A 24,002-nucleotide genomic window follows, 5' to 3' on the forward strand; every position below is an offset into this window, starting at 1 on the left:
TGTTTAAGAAAAGACTGGACGTGGTACTCAGCGCTCTGATTGACAGGGTGATGATTGGTCACAGGTTGGACTCGATCTTGGGAGGTCTTTTCCATCCTAAATGGTTCTGTGATCCTCTGAGCCCACACGGGCTGTGTACTCCTATGTCCTTCAAGTACGTGGTCATGTTTGTTCCTTCACCAGGCATTGCAAGGGTCAGGTTAAAGTGTTGTTTTATCTATAAAAAAGTCAGTTTTAGTCTCATGCATTCTTAAATCCGTGTTTCATTTCTCAAAGGATGTTTGGGTGTTTGTGGTAACGTGGCTTGTAATCTGAAGGGAAGTGTAAAGGTTGATTATCATTATTAGGGAAATAACCCCAGAGAGCTTTCTGTTGATTCAGAAAGTGTTTCTGTTTATATTTGTGTTGTCGTCTCAATACAAATATTTTGAACCAAGAAATTCTGTTGCAACCTTTTTATTCTACCTATTTTATCTTTGTGCTGGAATGAAAGTGAAATTAATAAATGGCAAATGTGGTGGTTTTTGTTTTCTCTATTTAAAAATGCAAAATCTAGATAATGGTATGACAAAAGATAGAAAGAAAAAAAATTATTAATAATTATTGTAGTCTCAGGAATACCTTGAGGAAATACAGACATATTCCTATTCATAATAGATGTTTTTTTAACTTGTGATTTTGCCAAACAATGCCTAACTAAGCTATCTATACAGGCTAATATTCACAGATATATGAAAATATATTTTCTATCTCTGTCTTGATTTATACTAGAAGAGGTCAAACACAATGTATTTAAGGTTAGAGCATTTTAAGTAGATTCCAAATATGTGATTCATGAGATAAGCAGAAGACTAATCAATACTTAAAAGTTTAACAGTGTCTTTAAGATACTTTTTTCCAAAGATCACCTTTGCTTACTTAATTCTGCCAGCTCAAGCATAATTCTCAATCATATTCCACTTTAGGACTATCCAAATTACCTTAAAGAGAATTCTGCGCTTAAATGTAAAGTTTTTTTCTTTACATCTTCATTTTGTTATAAACATTTTCTTTCTCAACAGTGCTAAAATTTGAGCCTGGTTTTTTGTCTTATTAAACTCCGCTACTTGCAGTGGAGTTTTCCTGAGGCCGTTGACAGCCAGTAAATTTGCTTTTTCCCCTCGTGCCCAGCCGAGGAGGGCACTGACGGCGCTGAGGTGCCCGGCCCTGCAGGCGCAGTGCAGGGCAGTGTCCCTGCTGCTGTCCGAGGCATTGATGGCAGCCCCGTGGCTCAGGAGGAGATTTATCAGCTCTCCATGTCCATACTCTGCTGCAATATGCAGGGCTGTCTTCCTCCAAACGTTTCTGTCGTTGATATTTTTATTTTTCCCCGAGGCCAGGAGGATTTTTAGGATGTCTGCGTTTCCTTTCATGGTGGCATAGTGCAGCGGGGTGCATCCATCCATGTCCTTAGCTCCAGCTCTGCCTTTCTTAGCCAACAGCACTTCCACAATGCTGAGGTGTCCTCTCAGAGCTGCAGCGTGCAGGGGAGTCTTCTTCTCCTTGTCCTGTGCATTGGGATCAGCTCTGGCCTTCAGGAGCATCTCTGCGAGTGTTTGGTGTCCCTGCTCAGCAGCCAAATGTAAAGGGGACTTTGCCTGCTTGTCCTGAGCGTTAACAGGAGCTTTGTGGTGCAGCAGCTGTCGGGCAACATCAGCGTGACCTCTCTGACTTGCGATGTGCAGGGGAGTAGCAAAGTCCTCAGTGACAGCGTTCATTCTGGCCCCAGCACCGAGTAAAAGGCCAACGAGAGCTCCGTGATTCTGGCGGGCAGCAATGTGGAGCGGGGTTTCCTCACCTTGGTTCCTCAGGTTTGTGTCCATCCCCTTGCTCAGGAGCAGACCTGCGATGGAAGCAGCCCCAGCCTGCACTGCCAAGTGCAAAGCTGTGTCTGCAGCAGGAGTCCTTATTCCCAAGTTTGCTCCTTTTTCCATTAGAACTTCAGCTGACTCCACTTTGCCCATCTCACAGGCCAGCAGCAAAGGAGTGTAATGCTTTTTGTTGTGGGCATTGATATCTGTGCCTCTGTCAATTAAAGCTGCTACAACACTGTGCTGATTCTTCTGTACAGCTCTAAAGAGAGCTAACTCCATGATGTCGGCAGACAAATCTTTAGAATATTCCAGGAGTATTTTGAAGATGGATGGGTGGTCACTATTGAAGGCTCTTTCAACCGTGTTGGAATCAACAGTGGCTCCAGCTTCTAGAAGTACTTTTGCAGTGTTTTCAGATCCCTGAGAAACAGCATAACTGAGAGCAGTCTGTCCTCTCTCATCCTTTCCTTCAGTGGAGGCACCAGCCTCTAAAAGCATTTTGGCCAGGCTGCTCTCATCTCTAAGAGCTGCCATGTGTAAAAAGTTGTGCTGATTCCTGCAGCTCCTTGCCTCTTCTTTCAGGAGCATCTTCAGTATGTGGCTGTGGTTTTTCTCTGCAGCCCAGTGCAGTGGTGTCTTGCCTTCCATATCCAGAGTGTGCAAGGAAGCACCACCTCGGAGAAGCAGCTTGACTGCACCTCCATGGCCTTTCTCAGCAGCCCTGTGCAGGGCTGTTCTCCCTTTCCTGTCCTTCACACTTGTCCTTGCACCTTTGCTGAGCAAATATGCCATGATGGATAGATGGCCATGAGCAGCTGCAACATGCAGAAGTGTTCCACTGGAGGGGTTTAGCACATTGAGATCATTATCCTTCAGTGTTTTCTCTAACTCAGGAAGGGAGCCTTTAGCTACTGCAGCAAAGATGTCGACAGCAGCAGGATCTTTTCTAGGCTTTGTTGCCCTTGAAAGTGGAGTTACTTTTCCTTTCTTCTTAATAGCCCCTTGGTGCTTTTTTTCCCCAGGTCTGTCTTTTTTCCCCTGGTGCTGTTCGCTGCTATTTTCAAACCAAACTTTATCTTTTTCAAGTAAATACCCAACCAGCTGTCTTCTGGCATCTCCAATGCTTTCATTTACTTCACTGACGTATTTTCTTATCTTGCTGTAAAGTTTTGGCTCCACTTGCTTTAAACATGGATAAAAAAAGAGCCTGCAGGCTCGTTCACCTTGAGAAATGAGTATGTCTAAAACCCGAGAGTTCTTTGCTGTTCGTGTCCTGTAGAAACTCAGGACCAGCTTTTTTTCTGGGGTAAAAATACCATTTTCTATCAGCCAGTGCAGGAGCTGGTCTGGGTCATTTATGCCTTGTACAAGTTCTTCTTTTTTAGTCCTTAGGACTTCAATTGCATATGGATTTGTAAACAGGCTGCTTGAATTCATGATCATGTTGCTAATCAAAAAGTGAATTGAGGTATTGTTTGACGGCAATAAATAGGAAATAGCAAAGCAGGCTCACATAATTCCAGTCTTTTCATAGAACTATGAACTAACAACCACTGTAGATCAGTGAAAAATCTTTAAAGAAATCAAAACTCCCTCACCTTTGAGTTTCTGGTTGTTAGAAGTCCTTTGATCTTCTCTGTTCTTCCTTAGCAACGAGTACAGCTTAATAGCAAAACAAAAGTCTGTGATATGTAAAGATATTTCACTTGGAAGTCTTCTTCCAGATTTTTAATGCATAATTAGGAATTTAAAAAATGCTTTTGTGAATCTGATGTTTGAATAAAAGATAGCTGTTAGTCGAGTTTCTCTGTTCCTCTGGCCAAGCTGGTTCCTAAATGACCAGTCAATTAAACATGACAAAAGAAAATTCACAGCATAGTTACTGTTGCCATGATCACACACCTTGTATGATCTGAAATGAAAGAGTGCACCCTGCCAGCTATGCAGGTGAAAACCCTATAATGTAATGAAATAAAAGCATAAAGACCTAGATAAAAATAAGCTGTATAAGCAGCTGGTTATAAAAATGATCCAGCCTTTCTAATACGAGCTACAACTCCAGTCAGGGGTGTATTTAAGGCCATTTAGCTTGTCATTCCTGCTCTAACCCAGAGTCTGTCTGGAAGTTAATTCTTTTCCATGAGGTGGATCAAGGCATGTGATTCAGTGTGCAATATTTAAAGTATAATTAGAGCTTCAAATCTGTGTAGTCTTCCATATGGATGTAGGACCTTGGGATCTAGTTGTAATTAATTTAACTTATTGGTGTTTAAATTCCCTATGGAAGAGAAGGAAATAAAATAGTAATTATCCACACATTTTGAAACCAATTGAGAGAGAAATTGAGATTACAGAGTTTGGGAAAAGCTGGAGGTAAAATGAGCTGAAAAGCCAAAAGCTTGACCTTATTTAAGCAAATGGGAAATTTTGCCATCAGTTTCTTAGTTCAGTGCCCTTTCTGCTGGGTCCTGCTCCCTTTGCATGTATTTTCTTTAATAGTATGTACAAGGTGACTGATAAGAATTTTAATTTTTTGCTGTTGACTTTAACTTTATAAGTAAGATCGCAAAATTTATTCTCCTTTTAAAAAAAAGTTTTATTGAAGAAATAGCTGGGAAAGGTAAGACTTTTAATATATATTTTGAAAGCAAGCCAGTTACCAAGTCAGCGAATTTGACAGCCAATTTAAGAACCTCTGAAATGCAAAGACGGGCACGACACCAAGAATAGTAAAACCTTTGTCATTTAGTTAATGATTGTTAACTCATAGCATGGTTTAATGTGGACTGAATGGTGTTCCCAAATCTGCCACTGACTCAGTCTGTAAGCTGCAAATTATTCAGTCTTCAGATTTGACGGAATGAAGTCCTGAAGATTTCTCTGTGTCTTGAGTAAATCAGTCCTTACTCAGTTTGGGGCAATGGGATCTTTATGTTGTCATTATTGTTCTTCCCATGCTAAACCGAGGTAACAATCCTTGATCACCTTCACAGGAATGTTTGTAGCTCTGGCAGTGGAAACTGTTATGTGGGTGCTGAGCAGAGTTATTATAGATGGCACAGGATTTTTTTGAACTCCTGGAAAAAATAGAAAAAGAAATGGTGATATTCTTTAAGATTGCATTAGTATGGCAGTAATTTCCCAGCATTGTGAATACAGGAATTTCCTTGGTAAGCAGGTCCTAGTAGAGATGGAAGGGTGCAGTTCTCCTCCCTGGCCTTGAGGAGGAACATTTGAACAATATTTGCAGGCAGCATCTCTTTCAGAGCCACTTCACTTTATTTTGAAAAGTAACAAGCAGCAAATGACGTGCTATGAGATGCAAATCAGAGTCCTCAAAATATAATTATGCATTTAAAAAAAAATTCTCATTATAAATGTGTGACTTCTGTGGAAATTCTGTCTTAAAACACTAATCATATTTGGCAAGAAAGTTTTGGAAGCTTGTTGAATAGATTTGTTTTAAGAAATTAAGCTTTAAAAGCTCCTATTTTTTAATTATTATTTTAACCACTTTTAGAATTAAGCCTTTGTTCCAACAATGACTTCACAAAGAGATTCAGAATTGGCTATTTCAAGCTTGCTTTTTTGTTTATATCTTTTTCACTTACTAACTTGCTTTATTTGACATGTAAATGTTTTAGAGAAGGGAAAAATATTAAGGCTCAACACCTCTTCTCTTTTAATTAAGTGCATGAGACCACAAATATGTTGGATCAGCAGTAAACTCCACATTAAAAATAAAATTGGCAGTATTCAATATTACCAGAGATCTAAGAAAACAAGTAAGTTGGAGAGAAGGAAGAGGCAAATCTTTGGGCTGCTTTGTTATCTTTTATATTTATTTGTTGTCAGAGAGGCATAAGGTACTTCACAGACCACTTTTATTTCTGCTGTCTTCTTTAGCTCCATGTATCCAAGGACTGAATTATTAGGTTATTTTAAAAGGCTATTTATTAAGTTATTTTAAAAAGAAAATTGCAAGCTTTACTAAATTTATAGATCTGAAGGGCAGGTGATGCCCTTGATAGGAAAGACATTAATTTTGGCCTCTGCTGCATAAGTGTCTGTGCAGGGAACTGTTTAAATCTGGCTGTAGCTGGGACACTTGAGTCAGTTATTTCTGACATGCAATCTCAGTTTTGCTCCTAACTTGTGTCCTTGGGCAAATCCCTTAATCCCTGTTCCCTGTTTACACAAGCATTAAAAAAGGAAAATTTTTTTCTACCTCACAGACACGTCCTAAGTGTTTATTACTGTTGGTGCAGTGCTTTGAAGTTATAGAGTGCTTTGAAGTTTTGTCCTTTGAAGTATTGTTTTCTGACTTCTCAGCGATGAACATTTATTTCTTAAATTAACGCATGCCCGTGTTCTCGAGCTGATTTGATGTTGCCATGTCATCATCAAATAAACATTTAATTTTCTCTATTTTAATTTCCCAAGGATGAAAGCAACCCAAAGTACACCTTGAGTGTGGTGGAAGGAGCCTGTGAGGGGATGTGGCTGCGGGACTGAGGCACCTGCAGAGGTCACCATTCCTCCACCGAGGCTCTTGCTGGGCTGGCTCTGGAATGGATCTCGCTGTGGAATAACCAGCCTGTAAGAGATAATGCAGCCAACATCATTATCTAAACATCGTGAGGGGTGCAGAAATATCTCTGGGTAATCAAGGCATTTTCCTTAATAAACAGGGCTCATGAATAGAGCTCTGCTTTGGATAACCAGCAATCTGAGTGTGGCCGAGCTGGTTGAGGTGGAACTATATTTAGGCAGAGCTGGAATGAGAAACAGCAGAGCTGGAAGAGTTCATGGTGATGATTACAGTGAGCTTCACTTGTTAGAGCGTTGGGAGAGCTGAGCAGACAGGATGTCTGCAAGAGGCCAAGTGCAGAGCTTGGTTTTGCCTAAAGATGAGCTGCAGTAAATGAGGGGAATCCAAAGGGGAGCTTTGGTGCCGAGTGATGAGTTTGTGTCATATTTCTGTGGAGCAGGCTCGGGGCCTTCCTGGCTGGTGTTGAGATGGGAACTGTTCCCTAGGGAAGTGCCACCCCCAGTGGCACACACAGAACAGGGATCAGGGGCCTGAGCGGGGCCTGCGGAGGGCAGGGAAAGCCCATTTGGGCAGTCTGACAGTGTTCTGTGCCTGACTCAGGCTCCCAGCCCATCCCATCCCATCCCATCCCATCCCATCCCAACCCATCCCATCCCACCCCACCCCACACACCTCTTGGTAGCACAGAGCCACCCCTGTGGAGCCTGGGGCAGGCACAGTGCTTGAAAGAGAGACTTGCAGAAGCCACAGCTTCCCACATTTGTCCACTCTCATGGATGCTTTCAAAATACCAATAATGCAGCAGCTGGTATAATACCCCAGGTATTTTATTCTGTTTCCAAAACAAGCCACAGTCTTATCTCAGCCCTGTAGGGCTGTTTCCTCAGGCATAAACAAATGAAGGTCACACTAAGCCCTGCACCCATGCAATGCAAACTGTTCTTTTTCCCAAAGATTAATGAGTTCTTCCATGAAGTTCCCAAGCCAGGGTAACTGTGAGTGGACAGTGCACATCTGCAAAGTGCCACTGAAGGCTGTAAATGCCAGCAGAGCAGGCTGGCTGCATCCAGCTCCAGGAATGAGGCTTAACAAACACATAGCTCAGCCTAAGTGAGGATTAGGACTGTTTTCCAGTTTATCATGCATTTAGAAGTGAATTTAAGAAGAGTGACCAAACTACTTAGGAAGCATTTTTTTGTGCCATTCAGGTTTTTAATAATGAAAGTATTTTTCCTAAGTTCTTCATGGCATTACTTGCCAGGTTGTTTTCTAAAAGGCTACATAGTGGAAGTTGAAGGAAAAAAAAGTTGCTAGTTTAGCTTCACAGAGGTAAAGAAAAGAAACATTCTTGTTTCAGAACATAATAAATAAAGATGGCTTGAAAGAAACAGAAAAAGTATTCTGATTTGATGAATGATATATTTAGCTACTGCAACTTTCACAGTGCAAAGTTTTAAAAAAATTAATTTTTGTGTCTGATGATTGTCCTATCATTAGGATAAAATGTAAATGATGTAAAAGTATTGAGTTACTAAATGCTGAGGCAGCTTCCAGGATCAGGAAAACCAAATAGAGAGAGGGACAGGGTTTTTCTCCATAATGGGCAGATTTTTTTGCATTGTAAACCAAACAAGCCCTTGTGATTTTGAGTCAGGAACATGCACTTTGTCAGTGAAATCTTACAGAAGAAAATACTTTATAGAAGTTCTGTAACTGGTGAAGACACTGAGGACCTTCCTCACAGCCCCAGCATTGCACCCAGAAGGGTGTGGTGCTGTCACTGCATCTCCCAGAGAAGCCTCTTGGCCAAATTTGCTTTGTAGAGGTAGAGTACTTAGTGAAAACTATTCTGAAATTACACCAATACCAAGCAGCATTTTGTTCTTAGTGATCATAAAAATCTGTCAGCAGTACATCTTCACTGTTCTCTCTAAATCTCTCTATCTATAGCACTTTCCTAGTCTTCGGACAATTGAAATGACTCAAGGGGCTAGCTTGTAACCACATCTTTTTAAAATTTGGTATTTTCCTTTCTTCTTCTGGAAAAAAAATATATGGAAGCAATTGCTTGTTCATTTATTTATTCCATTTGCCTTTATTATCATTTAGTTGTACTCCAGCCTGATCAACTGCTTGAAATCATCTTGGATTTTTAGTTGCATTTGGTTTATGTTTGTTATACATCAAAATTAAGTTTAACTTTCCTGCTGTAGCAGAAAATCACAGGCATGTAATTGTTTCTTTGTTACTGATGTTTTAGTCTGTTCTCAGTTCTATAATTTGGTATCTTTTGCTCAGTCTCTGTATTTCTCATTCAGAGGGATATAGAGTTGATTCTTTCATATTATCTCCCCTTCCCAGTTCTGGCAGCTTCCCCTATTCTCTGTTTGAATCCTCTGCCTTTAACTGACTATTTTGGTTCCCCCAGAAAGTGTCTTCTTGTATGTCAGGGTCTGGATTCCTGCACCTCACCTCAGCTCCAGGTCAGCAGAGGATATGGTTACACACCCAGCTCCAGAGAGGTGCCTCAGAGCAGTGCCAGTTTGACTCTCAGGAACATCAGTAGGACGTTAGCAGCTCCTGTCTTTTTTCTGAGTTCTGAACAAAGCTCCAGCACTGAGGACCTCATTCATTGGAGCACTGGCTCAGGACCTCAGCTGTCCTCTGGTCTGTTTGACTCTGTGAGAAACACCCTTGTTGATTTGGAGAGCTCCCTAAATCACAAAGTCCTGACAACTCCTCCAGATTCATGGTGTTTGCTTTCCTTGGCATGTCCCAAAACACCCTTCTGTGTTGGGCTGCACCTGTGATATTCCAGCAGCTCCCTTTGTTCCCAAGCCATTATGTCTTCCTACTCAAATTTCCATTCAAAGAGTGATTCATGCAGCAGGGGAAAGCCATGACCTGGCTGCCCCCTCAGTTTCCATCGCTGTGCAGATCATGTGCAGTCCCATCTGAACTGGAGCTTTCATTTCAGACTTCTCTATTCCCATGCCTGGAACTAAGTCTTTTATTCCTTACTCCTCTAGTCTGCACTGGGAGCAGAGAATTATTTGCTGCATAAGGAGGCTTTTGGGAAAAAAAAAAAAAAAAAATAGATTTGGTCACAGGAGTAATGCAAACACAGCAGAATGGATTTTCTATTCCCTAAGAATGCCTTTTCTCACAGGATTGGTACCTGTGCCACAGCTGCTCTGTGGACAAAGCACAAGTTTGACTCATTATTTCAGCATCCTTTTGATTTAATAAATAATAGCTTCCATAACTTGAATGTTTGGTTCTGATGTCCAGCTGGAGAGAACTGCACACCTCCACCAGCAGTCTTTGCAAGAGCTGCATCTCTTCAGGCATCCTTCCTAAAGCTTTTGATGTCTTCCATAGTTCCTGCACTACTTTCCTTTTCATCCTTTGAATTGCTACCTTATGGCTTTTTGAGTCCCTTCCACACTGTTCCTCTAACCTCAACACACTCATTTGTAAATTCAGTTTCCTTTACTGAGCAGTTGAAGCATTCCCTGTTTGAGAAAGTTTTTAAAGCTTTTTTGGTTTGTGCTTTTTTTTTTTTTTTTTTTTTTTTTTGGCTGGTTTGTGGGTTTTTTTTCCCCTGTCCTTGCCTAAATAGCAATTCTGGGTTTACAAGACTCTGAGGTTTAAATTGAGTTCTCTGAGACTTGTGGGACTCCTGTCAGGTGATGTGGTAGATGCTGAACAGGCATCTAGACCCACTGTAATTTACCTGTAAATGTATTTATATATCATATGGTTCCCAGCGAAGCAAAATCCTTGGCTCAATAATAGAACAGTAATATGCTCACTAGGGATTTTAGAAGACTCAGATTAAGGAAAGAATAGTGATTTTTAATAGCTGGAATCAACCTTCTTTTTCCTTTGTGTCACAAGACACAGGGAAATCTCAGTTTCAATTAAAAGTTAATATTGCATCATGAAAATGGGATAAACGTGACATTAAGAAGTGAATAGAAGGGATATTGTAATGACAGCTCAAGTGCTTTTAGTGACTTCATGTTTAATTCCATAAAATATCTCTATTTAAACATTATCTGAAATAGGCAGAGCTTTCAATAGAATTCAGAGCAAACCTGCTGGAGACTGTACATGGCCATAGCAGATTTGCTAGAAATATTAGCAAATTTAATTTAATTGTAACAGATTACATCTCAAGTTTGCATTTTTCATTTTGGTTTACTTTCTATTACTTTGTTTCTGAAGCTTTCAAATCAAAAACATCCTTTGTGCTCCCTAGGCTTGGTTTTGTCAGTTTATTTTACAACAGGATACATCAGTGTCATCTAGATGTGACTTTCAGTTTTGCGTGAATTGACACCAAAACCAAGGTGGTGGTTTGTTCCCCCTTCCCCTCTTTCACTCACTGGCATAATTTCCATCCAGAAAAGCTTTTGAAAAATAAGGAAGGAAAAGGCCTTCCTGTACAAACTACCTGTGAATCCCATCCAAATATAAAAGACTTGTGTAAAAGCTTGGCAGGCAATCCCAGCATATGCCACTCAGTGACTTCCTTATTTTATGCTATCATTCCACATACAGAAAATGAATCTGAAAATCACAGTAATTTCCATTCACTTTTGAATACAAAATTGTAAATGGTAAATTTCCTATCTGTGTATAACACCCACATTTTAAATCAAAAGTCTTGAATGCTGACAGCATTAGTCATAGGAAATCCTGTATGAACATCCAGCACTTGAGTTGGACCTTCCCCTGGATCACACCATAGAAGGAGTTTGCAGGAAAACGTTCTGTTGCTCTCAAATCCTGTTGATTTTAACCCTTTACCTGCCATTTACTCTGGTATGACAGTGCCTTTTTTTTTTTCTAAAGGTCATTTGCCATTTTCTTGTGATAAAAGTGGTATTGAAAAACAATATATTTCAATGCTAAAACTGTCTGTATTTTAATAATACACCAGTGGCATTCTGTAGTACACATGTGCACTTCAACACCCTCCCTTATGAGCACAAATAATCTTCAGTGAATGCTGTAATTTGAATAAAAATGTCTATTTAGAATATTATATTGTTATGTTAATATTCATATATTAATTACCAGCATGAAACAAAGTGCACAGGTCAATAAAAACAGAAAGCTAAAAAAGCCAACATAACTTTGTACATTAACCCATGACATGGCCAATGCAATACCAGCAACAAACCCAGCTGTGTTGCACACATTACATGGCTGAACCAACAGTGACAATTTCTTAGCCTTTATTTAAAGGAGCCATCTCTCAATGGGTGTAATATATCTTTAAAAATAAAAAAAAAAAAAAATTCCTGCTTATCATTTTCATCTAGTGGGAAAATCCCACACATGCTGAGTTATTGTGGAACAGCTGGCTTAAATTAAAGCTTCGGACTTAGGGAAGGAATCTTAGAACATAAAGTATCAAATAATGGCTAAATTCCAGATTAGGATGAGGCTTGTAATGTCAGGCATGGCAAGCATATATTAGGCAAATGGACTTGAAGAATCTTAGTTTTTTTTGTAATGTGGTGAATCTTAATACTCCAGTTTTAGAACTAGAACCAGCAATGTTTAATCATAGTTTAACCTAGTTTGATAAATAAATCAAAACACATTTTAATATATTGTTGTTCATATGGGACAGGCTTTGGACTATGAAATACTGATGGACATGCCCAAAAGAAACAGAAAGTCATTAAAAATTCTCAGTAATGGAAAGCTCTGCTTTTATTCTGACTCTTCTCATGAATTTGAAGAGCCTTTCATAAATTTTTGGAGCATCATCGTTTAATGATAATTTTTAGTTGTAAGGTAAAAGTGGTCATTTTTACTACATGGAGAGTCTGTTTGTTTTGAACCTGTTCTTATAAAACTTTTCTTTTTGAACTCATAGGCTCGTGGAGTGATTTAACTCAGAGAGTAGATTTCTGTGAAGTCAGTATCATTTTGAAGATCCAAGCAGAAGGAGGATTTAGACCAAGACCAACTTGTTTGGTTTGGGGTTTTTCAGCTTTGTTTTTTAAGCCAAGACCTGGCCTGCCTAGAAAAAGGAGAATTAAGCTCAGTATTTCTACACTGCAGATCTCAATCAGCAGTTATGGAAAACTCTGAAACTCTGTGTGTAACCATAAAGGAGCTCCTGATGTACAGCTGTAGCTGGAATTAGAACTCAAATTCATTACTGATTGTGCTCTTGGCTGGTGTGGTATCAGCTGAACCCCAGAAACACGGAGGAATCTGGGTTTATTATTGTGTGTTAATGGCGAGGTCTTGCTTGTTCCTGTTTCTGTACAGTTGTAAAGACAAGCAGTTTTATTTCTTCTTAATTGCCGTAGATCACCACTGCCAGCAGAGGAGTGAGACTCTCCTGGAGAGGCAGGAAGGGGTGAGATGGTTGGCAGGGCCGTCCTGGATTGATGGGCAGTGTGTTAAAAAGGGGATAATGGGAGCTTTTCTCTCTTAGATTGGGTTGTGCAAGTGTCAAAACACCTAGAAGTAAATTCCAGCACCATTAGAAAGGCTACAGAAAATCAGGTGGCACCGAGGTGCTGGTGTTCCTCATTTGCAACTGGTTTGAGAATTGGGCTGTTGGTAACAGAAAAAAAAGAGTAATTTCAGAAGATCTTTCCTTCCGTGAGCTCGTTACTTTGTTGCTTTTGTCCCTATTTTGTCATTGTTACCTTTAGAGTTTGATTAGAACCGTAACTGGCGTTGCCAGTAGCAAATAGGAGTTGCAGATCCCAAATGTGAGAGCTTTTCATTGTTGCCACATTCAAACCACAGCAACAACCATTAACATTTAGTTAAAATCCAAGCCTTTCTCATGCTGCCAGCCTGGCATTTCCTGTGCAGTGAAAAATACAGGAGCAGTTTCTGCATGTGAGGATGATAATGCAGCAAACGGAGGGGGCCAAGGAAATAGCTTGAAATTAATTTTGGGTGTGGTAGTGTACTTTGTAAGTAAATTCAAAACAGGCATGGAAGCCAATATCAGGAACATGTGCAAGAAATTCCATTTATAAGACTTGGAATAATAACCTCACTGCCCTCTTAAATAATTTTAAGCATATATGCATAAAGTTAGTCATCTAACAAAAACAGTTTCATAAGCAGGTACAGTAATGTCTCACAGTTCTCGTTCAAGTTAATGGCTGCATGAAAAATGTTCCCTGGGAAAGTCAAACCATATTTTATAGGTTTGTCCATATGGGAAGCTGAGCTTGTTTAACCAAAAGTGTGAACTTAAATTAAGTTAGCAAAACTGGTGCAAAATCTGTCTGGCCATTTTTGTACTGTAAGTTCCATTGAGCAGAATGAATTTAGGAGTTCTGGCTCCATCTGTGGCAATCTGGATATTGCTGTGAGCATTTCTTTCAGGAGATGCCACATCCTCACTGCCTGTACCTGCATTTGTGCTCCACCTCCCCAGTTGCTCCCTGTCATTTCAGGTGTTTTTAGAGCTCTGTGGGTAACAGAATAAAAGGAGCAATGCAGGGTAAAATATTCCCAAAAGCACTACCAGCACAAAAGAGAGAGTGGAAAAGAAAAGGAGAAGGAAAAAGGTGGTTGCTTAGGCTGACACCGAGGTAGAAAAAATGCTTATACACATCAAAGCTGAGCTCCCTGCGTGCAGGAGGTGCCTCTGTTGGTGTTTGCCAGTCACAAACTGGCACAGAAACATGAACAGCTTCCTTGGTGCCTTCATCAAACACCAGCTAAAGCTACCAGAAGTCTTTCAGTGAGGCCCCAAGTTGCACAAAAAGACAGATGTGCACACTTGGACCAGTTTGAAAACATCCATTTGAAAGAGATAGATCAGTGTGACTTTCTTACGAAATGAAAATTTAGTCTAAGATAAGAAAAAAAACAGCTCCTGGTACAGAGTGTTTTTTCCTCCCTTCCCTTCCCTTCCCTTCCCTTCCCTTCCCTTCCCTTCCCTTCCCTTCCCTTCCCTTCCCTTCCCTTCCCTTCCCTTCCCTTCCCTTCCCTTCCCTTCCCTTCCCTTCCCTTCCCTTCCCTTCCCTTCCCTTCCCTTCCCTTCCCTTCCCTTCCCTTCCCTTCCCTTCCCTTCCCTTCCCTTCCCTTCCCTTCCCTTCCCTTCCCTTCCCTTCCCTTCCCTTCCCTTCCCTTCCCTTCCCTTCCCTTCCCTTCCCTTCCTTCCCTTCCCTCCATCACTGGCCCCTGATTTTCAAAACTGGGATATTTAGCATCTTCAGGACCTGTGCTACTTTGTTGATAACTGACAGTATTTTGAGAAACAGCCAAACTGGTCAATTTTATTCATACTTCTTCAAAATTACACAGAGCCTAAACTGTCAGTAGTTTGAAGTGTAGTGAGGGGCACTTCCCTAAATATACTGAGCTGAAGTGGTTTTTGGAGTGCAAAAGTGGGAAATAAAATCCAGAAGTCTTTAACCATGCTGATGTATTAAAAGCACAGATACAGCTGCCTAGAGAAAAGCTGCCTGCTTTTCCATAGGTCACACTCCTGAGAACTGGAAATTGTGCTGTACCAGAAAGATACTGGTTTGAAATCTCTGCTTCAAAGAGGAGCAACCTGGACACAGAACATTAAATTCTGCTTACAATTCATCACTTAAAAAACATTAAATTCTGCTTACAATTCATCATTTAAAGAAGGAAATTTGATGTTGACTTTCCAGGGGTTGGTTTTGGTCAGTAACCTTTTTGGAGACTAACTGCAAATCAGTTCTGGAGTCAGCTGCACTTAATGTATATTTTTACATAGTTTTTTGTAGTTTTGCATATTAAAGCACTTGCTTAAGTAATTAAAATATATGTACTTATAAATACTTTATCTTGTTCAGTCAGGAAGCAGGGAGAACAGACAATCTGTATGATTGAGAGCAGAGCCAAACAAGAAAATTGGGGATGGATTTTGCCTGAAGAATTCAGGTTCTTTTTTCCCCCTTCAGGTATTTAGGTCAGACACTTGGTGATTATTAACAAGATAAAGATCATATCTTGACTGGGGCCCTGAGACACCACTGGAGGGTTCATTGGAAGTCTTGTTTTTAATTACTTCTTGCAAGGAGTTTTGCACAGTTAATATTTGGGGATAATATTTGGATAGGGAAAAAAAAAGGTGTACATTATGTATAGGCTGCAGCAGAGTACAGCTTTGCATATGGAAATTTGTTCATCACTAACACGTGGTGGATGTTTGCAAAATGTTCTGTGTAGTGAATGTCTCCTGATTCTAATCAGGTAATTGTTGCTCCCTGGTTTCATCCTATCTGACTGGAGGCTCCTAAGTTAAAAAAAACCTTGTTGCTGAGGCACAGGCAATTCAAGCAGCAATTTAATTTATCCAGATCACTCTCTGAAGGGGCCAGTGCTTTTCTGTCAACTATAAGGAGAACCAGTGGTGCCTCCTACCCCAGCTTTGTTAGGTGTCAGAAGTGAAACTGAACAAATCCTGAGCGGTATCTCTAAAGTGTTATGGATTTTTGAGTCTGATTTCTCCAGGTGGAAATAAAACAACCTCTAGAGCTTGCAAGGTGTGTGCAGCAGCTTACAAGTTTTGCTGCTGTTGAAAGTTCTAAAACTGCTTTTGGACACAAATTAAAATGAACTTTTCACAGTGGCCAAGGTGGTTTGATTTGCCATCACACAAAGCCCATCAGCTTTGAGAATCACATCACTTGAAATAGGTAGGCCCCAGTTTTGGTAGTGCTTGGCTGTGCTTTCAAACTTACCAGTGATCCATTCAGTGGAGATTCAAAACTTGTTCAGTTTTCTCTTTTCAGTACAGTGCTGTGTGAGAGAGAGGCTTTGTGAGTTTGGATAGCAAGGTTATTGGATGGTCCCTGTGTGGTGTGTGTTTTCATGACTTGTTATCTGAGGCAGAAAGGTGTGCTAACAGCAGCCATCTAAAAGCCATGCCAGCTAAGCCATCACTGGGGAGAATTCACAAAACCAGCCATGGACACTCAGTTTGAACTCTTACTGTCCTCTGATGTAACTGTGGTTATTCTATGACTAAAATAATGCAGGATCTCCCTCTTCATTGCAGTGGTTATTTTAAGAATTCAGGAAAGCTGTTAAAATTATTCTGTTTTTAGCGCACTTGTATGGTAACAGGTTTTATCTGAAGTCTTTTTTGGCTACTACACCACCTAAGCAGAGGCTCCTATTCCAGGCATCTGTGCAGCTGGTTCCAGGACTATTTGCTTTTGAGCTCCATCTGCTGGAATTCTATCCTGTTTCCCACATCTTTGGTGTTATTATGCTGCCAGGTCTCACAGGAATTGGTTTTAATAAAAAAGAGAATAAGGAATGAAATTCACAGTTCAGAGGAATTTTCAGCAAGTTGCTCATTCTTTTGTTTAAGGGTTCAACTTAGAGATTGCTTGGACAATATAAGACTCAAAACCAGAAAATAATTGTGAGACTGAGGGAAACAAATACTAAGTTTTCCTCTGCTTCTGTTCACAGTTTCTAGGTATTTTATAGAGATTTGGATTCATCAGGTCAGTCATGACCGATCAAATTCTGTATGAGATTTCAAAAACAGATTACTTGCTCATTTTTCTGAATTAGGTTTTTTTTTGTTTTCCCCTGATGCATGTTGTTACGCTATAACTAAGAAAATTAGCAGTGTTTTCAATATTTAATTAAGTTTTTTAAAAGCCATTCTTCCCCATTGTAACTGTGCTTCTAGTGTTTCGGATATTTAAGGACAGAAGGGACCATGATGAAAATCTAATTTGATTTTTGTAGTTGCATTGTTTCTTAACAAAAAAGTACTGCAAAGAATGATGTGCAGAACTGGAAAAGAGGGCCCTGCTGTGCAAAACCCCTCTAAAAGTGTTTCAGTAGTCAGAGGCTTTCACGGTAAATTATATGATGACTTTCTACAAGTTTCCTTTGTAAGGAGCACATTTTCTGCTCAGAGGATACATTATCCTGTTCATGTCAACAGTAATGGATCTGTGGAGAATTAGGATGGCCACCAGCCCTTGGGTGCAGGCTCTGGTGTTGGCAGTGCATGTAATTCCAAGGAACAAGCACTTCTCTGGAAGAATTACCTTCCCAAAAAGCAAAACCATCTGCATTTTGAAGTTTCCCTTTCTTTACTTGTAAGACTAACACCTCCTTCCTTTCGCTGTCCCTCAGCTGGTGCCAGATGTTCCTAAGGTATCTTCTGTTTCATAATGGGTTTGTGTATATGGTAATTTCAAATATTTCCTTGCTGTCCATCTGCCTGTTAGCAATATTTTGTGTTCACTCATGGTGTTTGCAACTTTTATTTTCTACACAGCTAACTTTGCCTGAACTGGTTTTAGTTCTTGATGTGGGTAAGTCCATGTTGTTATACAGGAGTCTTGGGAATAAGAGGTAGAGAACAGAGAAAGTGCTAGGCTTGATTTTAAAGATAAGTGGACTTTTTTCAGTTCTGCCTTGTGCTTCTTCTGGACACGGCACAGCCCATGCCATGGTGCTCTCCAGCAGTGCCTGAGCTTGTTCCAGCCTGAGCTGCTTTTCAGAAAGTAATTATTGTAATGGATTTCTTAGACTTCTGCATGGGACAGAACTGTCAGCCATTTTTCATATAGATTGGAGGGATATTATCTGGATTTCCAGACAGCTCCCTGTAAAATAGAGATAGCTGAGGAATCTCTGGTCCTTAGACTTCATTGTTAAATGGGTATGTGCTGCCTTAGGCTGGTATTTAAAGTCCTCTGTTTGAGGCTGGTATTTTTTAGACCTACAGATACACAGGGGTCTGTACAAACTTCCACTGTGTTCTGAGGCTGAAAGTGGCTGGTAACTCTAACTCTGTCCAACTGGAGAATAAGTCAAATTGTTACTGGTTGTCCTATCATGAAAAGTACTTTGGATTTAAAATTATTCAGTGAGTAATGATGGTCAAACCCCTCTATATAGCTCACTTCTGTTCATGGGATAGAAGTGTGAGACTTCTATTGGTTTCAATAGAGACCTACATTCTAATTAATATTCCTGTGTCCCAAACATGTTGTTCTGATTAGAGGCTCTTTGCCCAGGCATTTCTGTGTAGCCTGCCCTGTTTGAAACCCTGCCTTTTTCTGACTTCACTTCCTGAATCCGTTGACAACACTCACAGCCAAACAAAATACATGTTCACAATGCTGTTATTTGCAAAATATTCCCTTGTGAATACAGCTGGGGCAACAAAAAGTTTCTCTCTGAATCTCAGAGAGGACTGACTATTCCTTGTAGCAGTAAGGCCCATAGTGCATTAGGCAATTTTAGTCTTGGCAGTTAAGTAAGTGTTAAAACCTTGCATTTCACCACATATAAGAGCACACAGTTCTCACAGGTTTTTCATTACCCATGTGTGTATTGATCACACAGTGATCTATTAAGAAATAAACTGAGAGTGCTGAATTTTAATCTAGGCTGAGGTGGACCAGATAGCAACAGGCTCCCGGCCCACCGCACTGTTTACAAAACAGATGGAGGAGGAAAGAATAGAAACTTACTTTGCCCTCTTTTAGGCCTAATCCTCAAATGTGATGAGGGACCAATGAAAAGGTTCATCTTGAAGTGCTCCTCATCTCCCTGTGAAGCTCCCTGGCACTACACCCACCTTGCCTGGCAGATTCTGTGAGTGGACACCAGTGAAATATTGGTGTGGCAGGAACAGCCCAACCCGTGGTGCCCCCTGAGCCAGCAGTGCCATCGCTCAGGAGCTCTCACCCATGCCACAGAATGTCACCCTGAGAGAGTTCACAACTGCACTTCTGAATGTCTGTGTGTGCACATGAGGCTAGGGTGGAGCAGACTGTCACTCAGCTGGGTTTAATTAACATAGTATTTTATGTAATGTATTTATTTTTTACGTAATTAGGTGATTAAGCAAAATGCTTGCTAGTAACGTCTCTTCCATAACCCAGCGCTGCTGAGAGTTAAACATGCACCTTTGCAGGTAATTAATCTCCTTGCCCTGCTTATTTTGCTAGTTGGCACTTGCTAAATCCCTGTAAAACCACACCCAGCAGTGCTGTGTATTATCCCTCTGCTGTCTATTCCTACATATGGTCAAAATCAACTTACCTTCCGGGTTGCTGACATCAGCAAAATGTACTCTTGGCAAACTTGGGAATCCTCCTAGTAACCCTTTGTTTGGTTGGTGTTGTTACAGTTCTATTCCTCTGACAGCAGCAAACACCCTCCAAACGGTGCCTACCTTGACATGTGCTTGGGATGTGGAAGGACACTACCAAATGAGCACCTTTAAAACATTAAAACAACCCCTTGTGTGATAAAATGTGTGACAGGATGGGGGAAGAAGTTAGAGGAAGATACTTCTCTGCTTCCTATAAGGAACTGACCCACAGTAGTTGCAAGTTTCAGAGTATTATTTTGATAACAGTAAAAATGTGTATATAAATATATATCTAACTATCTAGTAATTTTCTGAAGTGACCTTAACCAATGCTGTCACTTCAATTAAAATTAAGCATATTCCAATTTAAGGAAAAAAAGACTTTTTTTAAAAAAACCTGCCTACTTGAGAATAATGATTTTCTAATATTTTCTGGCAGTCTTTTGATATCATCTATTTTTTCTTAGCTGTTTGGCTCCAAACAGCAAACAGGAAAACATCTGGTCTCCTTCAAATAGGGTTATTAAACAAAATTAATTGGGTGCAGTGTTTAAAATCCTGGTAATAAATGTTTAAAATCCTGGTAATAAAGCTGTTTCCCACCCCCCTCAAGTAAAGTAGCACGTTTCTGAGAGATACCTGTATACTGTCATTGTACTAAAAATCAGGATTGTTTTGTAAAAAATACCTGAGAAGTGCCTGAGAAGTTGCTGTTTTCAGCAAATTGCTAGAAACAAGCAACAGGAGTTGCTGTTTTTCAACAAGTTGCTATCTTCATTTCCCACTAGATTCAGTTTTCCCAGCTTTTCTATTGCCAAGGTTAGAACCCAGAGTAATACCCAAAAGGGAAAGGATTTAGAGAAAGGGGAATTGTTACAAACTTATTTTACTGTTGACAGCAGCATTGTCATAAATATTAACAGACAAGAATCACCTCCTACCTGAGAAAACACAGGGATAAAGGTGAATATTTTTATTTTTGAAGCCTACAGCGTAATTCTCTTAATACAACCACCTGCCTTATCTTCTTGAGGGCATTAATTTAATAAAAAACATGTCAGATCAAGTAGCCAGTTGCTCCAGTTATGGAACAATTTCGTTCCCTGCCTTTCCACCCCTCCACAACCCTGCCTGAAGTCAGATGTCTAAACTGGGCCCCAAGAAGGAGGCAGGCAGGCTGCAGCTGGGGAATCCAACTTCAGGGGAACCCCAAAAGTGGTAGGAGTTTAGTGAGGACAATCTGGCTTCTCCCTCCCCTCCTCACACCTTCTCCAGGACATGTCTGGAGTTACAGAGTAAGTTCAGCATAATCCCTACCCTACAGAGTACAGCCCAAAGGGCATTTTCCCAGCTAAGGTACTAGCCAAAAAAAAAAAAAAGTGTGAGGGGAAAATACATTTTAATTATTTTATTTTTCTTAAATATAATAGAACTTCTAGAATTTTTTCCAGAAACAGAAACATTAAAAAATTATACTTTATTACAAATGGTAAACTCAGAGTGCTAAAAAAAAGCCTCTTATTTACAAACAATACTGGGCAGTGCCCAAATAAACAACATAAAAATAACTTACAAAGTCATGAAGTAGTTTATTGACATTAATCAACTTTCATAAAATAAAATAAAAAAAGATATGTACATACACAATTTACTTGAAGGCAGGCAGAACAGTTCTTTTTTTTTGTTTGTTTATCAGCCTCCCACAAACCTCCCTCCCACTTTTTTTTTTTTTTCTCTTAAGGAATACTACATAAAGCAATCTACAGTTTCTATTGCAGTTTAACCTTTAATACTGAATGATCATCGAATGTTAGGTCCATGCAGGTCTTGGTCAATGTTAAACGAAGATCTGACATCTCATCCGAGCAGGAACAGCACTTCCCGGAGCAGCGCTGGCCGCTGCACTCCCGGCTCCAGCCCAAGGCTTTGCCAGTCTTTCCACACATGCGCTTTGCGGAGCACAGGCAGGACTCAGCCTCTCAGCTTTTTGCCATTAGCTTTACGCCTCTGCCACTTTGGATTTTTCCTGTTTTACTTGTACCACAACACACAGTTCTCGCTGAAGAGTCTCTTCAAAACGTCTGCAACTGCTGTGTGAGCATGAGCTGGCACCCGCTGTTGACGTGGTTCATGACCTTCTGCTTAAGCTGTGCAACCTGTTCTCTGAGCATGTTGGCAGTGGATGCCAGCTCTGAGTTCTGGGCTTTCAAAGTTTTCACTTTTTCTTCCAACCGGGCAATCCTTTCCAACTTCCTTTTCCGGCATTTGGACGCCGCGATTCTGTTCCTCATGCGCTTTCTCTCGGCTTTGATTCTCTCCTGTGACTCCATGTCAATGGGGGACAGGGGAGGAGTTTCCCCCGGCATTTCAGGTACAGTCTGCGGCTCCTCTTTCAGAGCCTGGAGCCGGGGATGCTGCACGGGCATCTGGGGGTTTATGTGATGCTGGGGCGCGTATCCCATGCTGTTGGCGTTGTAGCTGGGCGCGGAGCTGAGCGCGTTGGGGTTGAAGTTGCTGAGGTTGGCGTACACCGGGGGCTCGCTGTGCAAACTGGTGTTGAAGCTGGTGCTGCCGGCCATGGAGGACACAGGTGCCATCCCGCTGGTGACAGGCTGGGCGGCCGAGGTGACGCTGGGCAGCGTGTTCTGGTTGTGCAGCTCCGCCAAAGCTCTCACGAAGCCCTCGGCGAACCCCTCCTGCTCGTCGGTGACATTCTTGGGGCACAGGAACTGCGTCGGGGTCGGCGTGGTGGTGATCAGCCCGTTGCTGGACTGGATGATGAGCCGCTCCAGCTCGGGCGAGGCCAGTTTGAGGAGCCCCACGTCGGGCGAGGTGAGGATGTCGGCGTTCTTGTTCCTCAGGTGCGGCTTCAGGTTGCTGGAGGGGTCGGACAGGTTCAGCGTCATGTTCTGCTTCAGCACCTTGGCGTTATTGTATCCGTACCCGCCGCTCTCCGGCGGCGCGAAGCCGGCGCTCAGCGCATCCTCGTAGAAAGTAGGCTCCATCTTTGCACTCATAGAACACAGTCCGGGGAAGGGAAGCTGCCCGGCCGCCGCTCAGCTCCCCGCGGGCACCCCGACCCTCCCGGGGAAGGGGAACGCGGAGCCGAGGAAGGAGAAACGCGGAGCCTTACTGGATCGCCGCTGCCGCCGCCGCGCTGAGAACCCGCCCGGCCTGGCGGGGCGCCTCGCCGCCCTCCTCCTCCTCCTCGTGCCGGGACGCCGCTCCGCCGCCACAAGTACTTTCCCTGCCCGGCTCCGCGCTACTCCCGCTCCACCGTCCCGGCGGCCGCGCTCGGTCGCGCTCACTCGCTCCCGCCCGCCCCGCGCTCTGCGCCCGCTCCCGCCGTGCAGCCCTTCACTTATCAGCGGCCGCGAGCCCGCTAAAAATAGCGCATGATGTCACCCCCGCGCGCTCCCCATTGGCTGCCGCCGCCCCGTCCCCGGGGGGGGCGGGGCCAGGGCCCGGCGCGCGGGCCCGGCCCGGGTCGCCATGGCCACCCCCCCCGTTCAGAAGCTTCTTGAGCGCGCGGGGCACTGTGGGATGACGTAATGCCGGGGGGGCGCGCGCGGGGCACTGTGGGCTGACGTCTTTGTTTTTGAACGATCCGGTTACCGCGGCCCGCGCGCGGGCTGGCCCGCCCGGCCGCCCCCTCAGCGGGCACCGAGCCCCCCGACCGCGGGCAACCGCGCCCGGCCGCGGCCCCGCTCCGGGTGCGCTGTGCCCCCGCTTGTTTGTTTGTTTGTTTGTGTGTTTGTTTGTTTGCTTGGCGGCCGCTGCCTCCGCCGGGTTTCGGGCCGCGTTTCCCTCCCCCGGCGGTGGTTCGGCCCTTCAGGTGGCGCTCCCGGGGAGCCCCACGTGGTTTCCCCGTCCCGCCGCCCCCGCCGCTTCCAGGCTGCGCCGGGGGCGGCACCGGGGGCTCCCCGCGCTTCCCCGCCCCGGGCTGAGCCCCCGCGGGGCCGGTGGAGTCCCCGCTCGCCCGCCCAGCCCCGCGGGAGCCGCGGGTTTCGGCTCGGCCGTTCGCGTACGCCCGCGCACCTCCGCCCCCCGGCACGGCTCTGCCTCTGCAGAGAGCCGGGACGTCAATTCCCGGCCTCGGGAATAACCGGGAGAATACGGAGGGGAAATAAAAGCCGACAGGAAAAAGCCGGGTTGCGGATGGGTTTCTCTGAACTCGTCCGCCAAGGGGAGGGGACAGCGACGGCCTAATTTTAGACAGTGTCCCAGTGTTGCTGTGGAATTGCAGGTTAGTCGGGAGGGAGAATAAGGGCTGGAGCCGAAGGATCGCGGTGGAGGAGAAAAGTCCCTGCTGGCATGTTCCCCTCGGAGCAACAGATGGGAGCTGTCTGCCTCGCTGGAGCTGCTCTGTGGAGCGGCGTTCCGGGGCAGAGCGCTGATAACAGGGATTCGCTTTCCTTACCTTGCCCCGCACACACCCTTCTCTCGGGGTGGCGGGGATTTGGGATTGCTGCCAGGCAGC

At 42.9% G+C, this 24,002-nt stretch overlaps 2 protein-coding genes across 2 annotated transcripts; both read right to left on the minus strand.

Moving 5' to 3' along the window:
• Positions 1–1,028: 1,028 nt before the first annotated feature.
• Positions 1,029–3,290, minus strand: LOC128811246 (CARD- and ANK-domain containing inflammasome adapter protein-like). Its single transcript, XM_053984691.1, has one exon. It carries the CDS (start codon positions 3,288–3,290, stop codon positions 1,029–1,031), a length of 2,262 nt encoding a protein of 753 aa, XP_053840666.1.
• A 17,625-nt stretch (positions 3,291–20,915) lies between these two features.
• Positions 20,916–22,721, minus strand: JUN (Jun proto-oncogene, AP-1 transcription factor subunit). Its single transcript, XM_053984692.1, has one exon. It carries the CDS (start codon positions 22,537–22,539, stop codon positions 21,595–21,597), a length of 945 nt encoding a protein of 314 aa, XP_053840667.1. The 5' UTR covers positions 22,540–22,721; the 3' UTR covers positions 20,916–21,594.
• Between the last annotated feature and the right edge of the window lie 1,281 nt (positions 22,722–24,002).

This window comes from Vidua macroura, chromosome 9 (genome assembly GCF_024509145.1).
Source record: "Vidua macroura isolate BioBank_ID:100142 chromosome 9, ASM2450914v1, whole genome shotgun sequence".
Lineage (NCBI taxonomy): Eukaryota > Metazoa > Chordata > Aves > Passeriformes > Viduidae > Vidua > Vidua macroura.